The 10457-nt window shown below is 40.3% G+C and overlaps 1 protein-coding gene across 1 annotated transcript in view; it reads right to left on the reverse strand.

Annotated features, from left to right (window-relative positions):
* Positions 1-10457, reverse strand: part of GSAP (gamma-secretase activating protein) — a 66624-nt gene that overhangs the window by 30153 nt on the left and 26014 nt on the right. Inside the window, exons 10-14 of the mRNA XM_023519171.1 lie at positions 8808-8900; positions 8470-8687; positions 6540-6609; positions 5934-6016; positions 2533-2586 (exon numbers count right to left, since the gene is read on the reverse strand). Of these exons, the coding sequence (XP_023374939.1) occupies positions 2533-2586; positions 5934-6016; positions 6540-6609; positions 8470-8687; positions 8808-8900 (518 nt within the window). The remainder of the gene's footprint in view (positions 1-2532; positions 2587-5933; positions 6017-6539; positions 6610-8469; positions 8688-8807; positions 8901-10457) is intronic.

Genomic DNA, 10457 nt, shown 5'->3' on the forward strand with positions numbered 1-10457 from the left:
TGTTGATAAGGTTATAGTAACATTGGTAAACTCACAAATCCCTCGTAACAGTGTAAATTATCACAACTTCTGTTGACTATCAAGAATAAAATGAGAATTAAAAGCTATAAAAATTGGGTGGCACCTGTGGCTCAAAAGAGTAGGGTGCCGGCCCCATATACCAGAAGTGGTGGGTTCAAACCCAGCTCTGGCCAAAAAAACTGCAAAAAAAAGCTGTAAAAATTGTCATAGTCTTTCACCCAGTGAGACTCCTGAGGGCTTAGCTTTAGAGGAACAAGTTAAAAGAAAAACTACATGTACAAAATATTCACTGCAACATTATTTTTAGCAGTAATTTTTTTTTAATTGAGGGCTTGAGACTGTCCAAAACAAAAGAAGGATTAAATGAGTTAAGACACAACAACCCAGTGGAATTTTATGGAGTTACTAGAAATCATAATCATTAAAAAAAGAAATTATTAAGTATACATAGCTTAATAATAAAAAATATTTGTATTATTTGTAATATTTATCAAACATCTCTAGATCACAATTACCACTAGGTAAAATACACATTCTTATGACAAAGACCAAGGAGACATGAAGGAAAATACACAGCTGATATATTAAGAACTGCAGAATTGTGGCTGACATTTTATTTCAAAATTTTTCTTCACTAGATCATTGTTTGTCCATTAAAAATATTATGGGTTTAGTAGGAGTAGTGGTAAAGGCAGAAACAATGATAAGAAAGGGCAGAATCTGTTAATATACCTTTTAAACTATTAATAAAACCACTCCTTTCCCTTTGTCTTCTGACATTAGTAGGGCTTCATAGCCGTACCACACCACCACCTAGAAACACAGCTCATCACTCTATTTCAAGGGACTCTTCTTAGAACAAAAACCCAGACCCATGAAACAGTCCCAATCTGCCCTCTCTTGACCTAGTCCATCACTGTGACCTCAGATACTATGGCCTTCCCCAGCTGCCCAGGCCTGGCCTATCCTTCATGGGGAAACCCCAACTCCTTTGGCACAAGGGACCAGTTTCATGGAAGATAATTTTTCCAAGGACAGAGGTTACAGGGGTGGGGTATGGTTTAGATTCTCATAAGGAACGTACAACCTAGATCCCTCACATGTGGAGTTTACATTAGGGTTTCCACTTCTATGAGAATCTAATGTAGCGGTTCTCAATCTGTGGGTTGTGAACCCTTTGTAACAATGAAAATACATTGGGCATATCAGGTATTTACATTCCGATTCATAACAGTAGCAAAATTACAAAAATTTACAGTAGCAAAATTACAGTTATGAAGTAGCAATGAAAATAATTTTATGGTTGGGGGTCACCACAACATGAGGAACTGTAATAAGGGGTTGCAGCATTGGGAGGCATTAGGAAGGTTGAGAATCACTAACCTAATGTCACTCCTGATCTGACAGGAGGCAGAGCTCAGTCAGTGAAGCAGCAAAGTGAGGGATGAGGAGTGGCTGTAAATACAGATGAAGCTTTGCCGGCTCACCTCCTGCTGTGCCGCCCAGCATCTAACAGGCCATGAACCAGTACTGGTCCACAGCCCAGGGGGTGGGGCCTGCACTTTCACGGATCCAAAAGAATCAAATGTAAATAAAAGACTCACTGAGGGGTGGCGCCTGTGGCTGAAAGGAGTAGGGTGCCGGCCCCATATACTGGAGGTGGTGGGCTCAAACCCAGCCCCAGCCAAAGAACAAACAAACAACAAAAACCTGCAATATAAGGCTCACTGCACCACCTGCTTCAGGGAGCTGAGATTTCCCTGTCCACACCAAGCTGTAATTAGCAGGAGGCCATGCCAAAAGCAACAAAGAAGCTTCAAGGAAACCATGCTAAATACTCCCCCGTTTTTAACTACACACGTGTTCTTTTCTCTCACCTCCCCCCCCAACCTCTTCTCTGTATTATACTCTGAATGCTTCCGAAACCACCAGATTGCAGAAAGACACTAATAGCTACAGCTTAAGGTTCTCAGCTTGACTGAGACCACATGGTGAGCCAATATAGATCACTCTTGAGAAACAGAAAAGCTGTTCTTAGAACCAGAAGGAAATCAGATAATCCCAGCCCAGGTTACTTAATGGTTTTAAGATTGGAAATTCCTTCTGTGTGTGTGAGTGCAGGTGCACACACATTTTGAGGCAGTGACGATGCAAATGAGGCAAAAACAGCTACCAGGCTCTCTAAAGATAATTTACAAGAGCTCCTCCAGCCTGGACTGGTTTGAGGCACAGCGGCAAGGGCTAGTCCTATGCAGTTTAGGTTTAGCACTGTAATTCTCTCCTACCTTTAGGAAACTTCCCTCCTCAAAGAGTGTGCCTAATAATTGCTGTAACATCATACTCTGACCACTCACTCACTTAGGAAGAATTCTCCAGAGAACCAGCCCCTTCCCTCCCTGCCCTCCCCTCCCCTGCCCATTTGCATCCCTTCGGGGACCACCATGATACTCAGGGCTGCAGAGCTTTAGCCACACGTGTCTGTGCTTTAGCCTCTCCCCACAAGGGACTTACCTTCATGAGAGGCAACTCAATGTCTTCCGTCACAAGTGTTATTCCAGGAATTTCCTGTAGTGGGGAAAAATATATATGCACAACTGCTCACCAGATCAACTACCAACCAGCTCGAGCTTTCAGGAAGTGTGTCTGCACAGCCGAAGCTGTGGGCAGCTTCCAGTTTGCTAATCTCGACTTTAAATAAACCTTGGAGCATATAAATAACAGGGAACAGCCTATCTCTTGTCTCAGGAAGGGAAATATTCTTTCAAGTCACAATTTTAATAGCTGACAGAGTCTCTAAAGGAGAGGAGAAAACCATAAAGAAACGGAGAGCTGAGAGTGTATTTTTTAATGCATTTCTATTTAGGAACAAATGAGGCAAATGGCATTTGCACCAAACGTAATGATAAAGGGGGACCATTCTGTTATTTATACTCCTTCCTCCTCCTTCTTTCCCTTACATATATTATAGTTGGTCCCTGGCTCAAGAGAAGGAACCAAGAACAATTGGATTCTTCCATGACTTGAATGGAAAATTTTCCTACACCTCATTGTCCAGCTTCATTTCTGAAATAAGAGCTCCTGATGAAGCATTTCTGCAGCACTATCACAATGGTAATCGGAAGGTGAACAATTCCTATCAGGAAGTCCACACGATAACACCCTGCACTAACTAGGAAGCATTAAAGCAGAAACGTAATAAAAAGAAAAATTTTCAAAATTGCCCTTTCTCCACTGTTGTTTTGAAAAGTGTGTCTCTATGTGAGTTATGTAATTGGCCTCTCATCTGGTCAATTCAGCTTTCACTTCCTAAAAAAAAATGACATATGAGAAAATAATTAAGGAAGTGCTGTGTAGAAATAAAAATTGGCATTTGTTTAGACCTTAAATGACCTAGATTTAACTGATATGCAATTTTCCTGGGAAAAGGAGCACTGCAGTGATAGAGAAAGTTTTCAGAAAATTCAAGAAACCAAGTTCTGCATTGTGACAGTAGAAAGCCTCTGTGAAGAATCTATTGTGGGTTTCACTTATCACTACTCAGCAACAGAAGATACCTTTAAAAAGCATTACAATTTCACCACAGTTTCGGGTTAAGGATAGAACTTTAAAATAACTATAACAATAGCATTTTACAATAGTTACAATTGTTTACAAAGCATAATTCAGGATCATCTGTGCGTAAGAGCACCATATTTTCTAGTATCTTAAAAGTCCAAGTCAGTTTTCGCTCTATGGAAGGATAAAATGACTGTTTCCTACTGTGGCAACTTTTAATTAAGGTCATATAGCATTGAGAGCATTTGTGAATTAGAGAAAGGAAAATAAATGATTTACATCAGTGCTAAAGATAAGCACAGGCTCACAAACTTTCAGGATTACAAGGGAACTTCAAGGCAACCTACTCCAACCACAAGAAGTTTAAAGCAACATGGTAAACCTCAAGACAAGCTCAGTACCCAGAGTTTATACTGTGGCTTTGTGTTGTACTTCCTGATGTCACTCTGTGTATGTCCACAGTGGCACCTCTGCCCCACAGAGCCCTGAAAAATGTGTAAGTGCAGCTGTCTTCATGATGATATTCTCACACCATGTGCCATTAACACGTGCTCAGTCTTTCAACACCACCCTGGGAACTAGTGTGGTGGTACAGGCCCTGAGCACAGAACACACAGCAGTGGATGGTGCTGGGGGGGCGCTGAGATGTGCATTTCCTGACTCTGGGTGGTGTAACCTGCAGACTTCCTGCCACATTACCACAGAGTCTACATGTTCATTCGCAAGCCTTCTGAAAGAAAAATATGGGAGCCTAGAGAAGGACCAAGCTCAGGGCTTTCCCTTATAATTCTACAGTTAGGCACAAAAACCTAATAACTATTAATGAATAAAAGACAAGGGAAAAAAAGGTTGCCTTTAGAAAAACACCACCACTGTGCACATGTAAAATCTAGAAGGGAAATCAAACACGCTTGATAGTCTTTTTTAAGGACTGTATTCAGACATGGTCTAAATATAAAATGGGAAGTTTCACAATTTATCCTAGTATGTATTTTCCTATGTTACCTAAATTCAATTTCTTTTTCTAAATACGTTTTTGACACAAGCCTCTTGCTCAAACTTAAGCATGTAGTTCCGACATCTAACTATGAAAGGAGAGAGGCAGAACCTCTCTCAGGTGCAGCCTCTGAGAGCTACTACTCGCTAGTTCAGCAGAGCTCAGGGTACTGCACCAGGCTAAAGAGAACGAACAGTGTCTTAACTTACCATTTCCTAATTTATTTTATTTTATTATTTTTATTTTTGAGACAGAGTCATACTCAGTTGCCCTGAGTAGAGTGCCGTGGCACCCATCACACAAGCTCACGGCAACCTCAAACTCTTGGGCTCAAGTGATCCTCCTGCCTCAGCCTCCCTAGTAGCTGGGACTACAGGCACCCAACACAATGCCTGGCTATTTTTAGTGACAGGGTCTTGCTCTTACTCAGCCTGGTCTCAAACTCCTGAGCTCAAGCAATCCACCTGTCTCAGCCTCCCAGAGTGCTAGAATTACAAGCATGGGTCACCATGCCCCAGCTCTGTTTCCTAATTTAAAAGGAGAGATTCCAGACCAACAGGAAGAAAAGTTGAACGGAGTGGTATGCCTAAGACTGTTGGCTCTTGTTGATCTTGAAGTGCTGCAGTTATTATAGTTTTCTTTATGAGGCTAGGGAAAGGGGCCATGGAAATCCTGATTTACCCAACAAAACAGCCATGATTCAGCCATGCCTCATTTAGAAAAACCTAATAAATATTTCAATCCATTCTAGTCACTAGAAAAAAAAAAATACTAACATTTTATAAAAAATACCACAATAGAGGTTTAGTTCTGCCTGGTAGTAGCAGAAAGAGCAATAGATACCCTGTCTATCTATCTTTTCCTTTAACTTGACCATTTTTTATATAAATACTTTTGGTCAATAGCAGGGATTGACTATCACTTTTCTGCCAGAAAATTCCAGTTCCTTATAAAACAGAAATTAAATCACAATCTTAGCCGGGTACAGTGGCTCGCACCTATAATTCTAGCACTCTGGGAGGCCAAAGCAGGTGGATTGCTTGAGTTCAGGACTTTGACACCAGCCTAAGCAAGAGTAAGACCCCGTTTCTACTAAAAATAGAAAAAATAGCCAGGCATTGTAGCGAGGGCCTGTAGTCGCAGCTAACTCAGGATGCTGAGGTAGGAGGATCGCTTGAGCCCCAAGAGTTTGAGGTTGCTCTGAGCTATGATGCCAGGGCACTCTACCCAGAGTGACACAGTAAAAAAAAAACAAAAAAACAAAAAAAAAACTTTGGCTACTACAACAGGAATGGCATACGACTGATCCATAACCATGAATTGATTTTAATTGCATACAGAATACAAAGTTTTAACTTACTATATTCCAAGTGAGCACTGAGGAATATGGCAAAAGTTTATCCACGTTACTTGTTTTTGGATATACGCTCCAATATGAAGAAGCTGAGTAGATGTTTGAAAGATAAAAAAAAAAAAAGATGTGATTTAATAAGGAGGCAGTTGACAATTCAAGCAAACCAACAAAAATTTTCATTGCTTATCCCTCATCAAGAGGTTAACCATCATGCGTTTATCTACTGATGAAAATGTTTCTGCTTTTTACAATGACAATAATCTCAAAGCATTTTTATTTGGTACTATGTCTACCCAGATGACATTATACCATTTTATAGAAAAGCAGCCAACACAAAACTGGGCTGAAAAAGTTAATTTTACTGAAAAAAATCACTAATAAGGTCACAGAATCAAGATCCAGGCTCTTATCTCATCAGTCTCTGAACAGCCACTGCTTCTCAGGAAACCACAAGAGAATGAAATTTAATTAGCTGCTGACTATAATAGAGTCTGTTTTAAAATGCTCCTAAGCAGCATTGTGACAAGTTGAGGCAGTCATTATTAATTTATTGCTTTCCCTCAAGCAAAAGCATCAAGTACACAACTTAAGGTACAGCATCAGCACACTTACCAATGAGAAATTCCTGAATGAGGTCAAATGAATGGCAGGCAGAGGCCTTCTCAGAAACCCATTGAATAATCTTTAAAAAGTAAGACAGAACTCTGTTGGCATTTAAATCTACACGCCACCCCTGCCACCAAGGAAGTACAGATATATATGAACTTTTTAAATTCTATATCTATTTTGGAATTGCCTGAAAATATATTCACTTCTAAACTTTCTTCAGGATACATAATGCAAATCCAGGTGGGTAAAAAAACTAGATTACAAATAAGGTTCCTTTTTATACATCTTTTTAATAAGTGTCTTTGGCTGGTGTCCAAATAAACCTTCGACCCCATGTTTGTCTGTTTTTTGCTGGAACGGGTCATGTTATAGCAAAACACCAGTGGGAAGAGCTGTGAAAACAAAGCAGAACAAAACCACCAGGCTAGGAGGCAGCGGGCCTGGGTGTAGATCCCAGCTCAATCATCAGTGTGACTACCGTGTCCCAGCTCATCTCACAAGCACTACTCTACCTCCATCCCAAAGGAGGGATTGTCCCTGCTGTATATGAACAGCTGTCCCTCAGCCTCTGTAACCACCCTCACCTACACAGCAATGACACTCCCTATGTACTACCTCTGAACTGGCACACCTACCCATGATCACACTCACATTCTGTTCCCACCAACAAGCTGTTTTATTCCAAACCTATCTATGCCACTTATACTTGTTTTCACAATTAGGTAATTTAATAAAATATCATTGTAAACAAGTTAAATACATGTACAGATGCAAAAAGAGTGTTGGGTCAATAAAAGTTGAATGCTTTGGAAAGACTCAAAGGTAGGTCTCTGTGATACTTACTAAAAAACTAGGTGTAGGTTAGACAAATATAAAAGATTGAGCAAAAAATAGCTGATATTCACAGATTGCTTCAGAAGAGTCTTTAAATTATTGACCTTAGAAATAAAAATCTTTAAAAAGTAACAGGAAGTTGGCTTGGTGCCTGTAGCACAGTGGTTATGACTCCAGCTACATACACCGAGGCTGGCGGTTTTGAACCCTACCTGGGCCAGCTAAATAACAATGACAACTGCAACAAAAAATAGCCGGACATTGTGGCAGTTGCCTGTAGTCCTAGCTACTTGGGAGGCTGAGGCAAAAGAATCGCTTTAGCCCAAAAGCTTGAGATTGCTGTGAGCTATGACGCTACGGCACTCTACCAAGGCTGACATAGTGAGACTCTGTCTCAAAAAAAATAAAAAGTAGCAGAAAGTTAAAGATAACCCATTCCTAGTGGTTTTATGCAACAAAAATGACTCTGAACTCCAATTAGCCAGTCCACAAAGACCTTAATTTATATCACAAGGTCTTAAATTACATCATAATGAGCATTTTAATATTTTATATTAAAATAAAATGTCTAATGTATCTATTTAATTAAACAACCACCCATTGGTCCCATATAAGTCTGGTAAGGGAATTTCTCGGACTTCACAAGATAATTGCAAAAATTAAGTGACAGAGAATGTGTGAAAGTGTTTGCAAACCACAATGTGCAGTGCCAATGTGAGCTATCTTTATTAAAAATGCCATAAATATCTGCCACCAGATTTCATCCCTTTTGATAATTATGCATCAAATACAGACCAGGAGAAAAAGTAGACATTTGAGAGACTTGTTATTAACTGAGCATTTCCTTGAAATGTCAGTGATGTTTCTAAACATTTATTCACGACATGGAAAAGAAAATACTCAAAAAACAGACATACCCTCAGTCTAAGGTCTTATAAAGATCCATTAAAAAAACCACAAAAGAAGAATATGTTGCAGTTAAGAGACCACAAAGCTCGCTGTTACCAGATAGAAGTAACTTCTGATCATTTTCAACCATGAAATAAGCACATTCACTATTGTCTATTTGCTAATTATTAAACACGAGCAGCATTCGCACCTGGCCTTCCAGGAACCGTGGGCCTCGGCCACAGGACAGCACACAGTGCAATGCGGCCATCTTCTCACAGTCTCGGGAGGTGTTCCATAGGAAACATAATAAATAGGACTGGTTGAGGAATGCTCTGTAGAGCCTTCCGGAACAACAATCCAGGACCAGGGACTGTGACAGTGACTGTAAAGAGCCATGAGGTAGCATATCAACCATTTCATTATTTCCTGGCCAAAAAAAAAAAAAAAAATCAGATAATAAAAGAACCTCCCCTCACCCAAACTTGATATCAAAGTCAAGACAAATGCAAATGGGCCATATTTATAAGAGAAAAACTCTAGCCATACCTGTCTGAAACAAACTGTGGCAGATCAAGTCTGGATGCTGAATGTTAAGTAGATGGAGGAAATGACCAGGTAAGTAAACAGCCACATAATGGTCTGCGGGAGAGAAAGGTGTAAGTCGTCTTCATGGAGTAAGAGCCATAGGGTACAGATAAAGCCCAGAACTTTACACTATCCCTGTTTTTCTTTGAACTTCTCAAAACACAGAAGTCTTTACCAATGTAAAGCTGTCTGATGCCAACACACTTCATCTCACTAGCCAGATCTCATTTATTTCTATCTGGGGCTAATTTTTTCAGACATTTATGCATGGTTTTCTTAATTTATACTTTGTTTCTAAGTGAATTGTGGCTTATGGTGAATCTAAATGATCACTGGGAACAAACTGGAATTCAGACAACATGAATTACTCCTCAGTCTGATAGATTAGACATAGTTTGTAACGGAAATTTTCTTCATAATTTCTTCCAGTTTGGGGAAGGGCTAACATTCAGTTCCTCACGTTTGCCCACTCATCATCATCATCTTGTTTAGAGAACCTTTAAATTGATACTCATCAAAACAATCTCTGCAGAGATCCCGACACCATATGAAGTACTAATTTATTTCCTCACATAGCGAGCTGCCTAGAATTCATACCCTCAGCCCCTTCGGTCCTCACTTTGCTCAGTCCTCTCCCATCACGCTTTCCTAACCCTTTGTCATGACAGTAGACAGACTGGGAAAGAGGGATGGAAAAAGATATCAAAGAATCAGTCCCTGTACTAGCTATTTTTGTACCAAGAAAATTTGTACCCAGATTGAGACAAGGTATAAAAAAAATAGGTTTCTGGAGAACAGGAGGGTAAAAGTAGCCCTTGCCGGTCATTTTTCTAGGATCTTAGAAAAAACAGAAATTCACATGGTGGTGTGAATTTTATCTAGATGAAACATTTAGATTATAAATGAGCTAGCCTTCCTTCTCTAAGAAGCAACACAGGCTAATCATTTACACAGAAGGCATTCAATGTAAAAGGAAAGGAAAGGAAAGGAAACTCAAATGACTTGATTTATAAATGTCCTTTCAGTCAAAATGGATTAAATGATGTTAAGGTGCTTAGTACAAATGGTTGTGATAATCTTATTATTAGGGTAACACTTTAGTAGAAAAACCCAAGTAATACAGTGGGACATAGGAAAAAAGGTTTGGGTATCAAATGACCTACTTAACTCCTAGTTCTCTCACTTAGCCAGTTAACCAGGGAGGTGCTAGTCCCTGGGGGATGTGGGATTAGTCTGGGGTGTCACATCACTGGGATAAGGGTGGGAGGATTCCTGCTGGCATTGGTGAGTAGACTCAGAGATATTCAGTGCCTCAATGTGCAGGGCAGTCTCACCCGAAATGTCAGTTACCTGTGGCAGGCTGCATGACGGCCACTGAGGACACTCGTGTGCTCGTCCCCAAAGCCTGAAATTGTGTTGAGAGACCTCATAGGTGTGATTAGGATCTTGAGATAGGGAAAGTATCATGAATCATCCAGGGAGGACCCAATGGAAGCACAAAAGTCCTTATAAGAAGGGGAGATGTGACTACGGAAGAGAAGGTGACCATATGACAAGGAAAGTGATGGAGTCATGCGGCCACAAGCCAGGGAGTACTGGCCCCCAGGTGCG

The sequence above is a fragment of the Otolemur garnettii genome, unplaced genomic scaffold (genome assembly GCF_000181295.1).
Source record: "Otolemur garnettii isolate 467f Iridium unplaced genomic scaffold, OtoGar3 scaffold00005, whole genome shotgun sequence".
Taxonomy (NCBI): domain Eukaryota; kingdom Metazoa; phylum Chordata; class Mammalia; order Primates; family Galagidae; genus Otolemur; species Otolemur garnettii.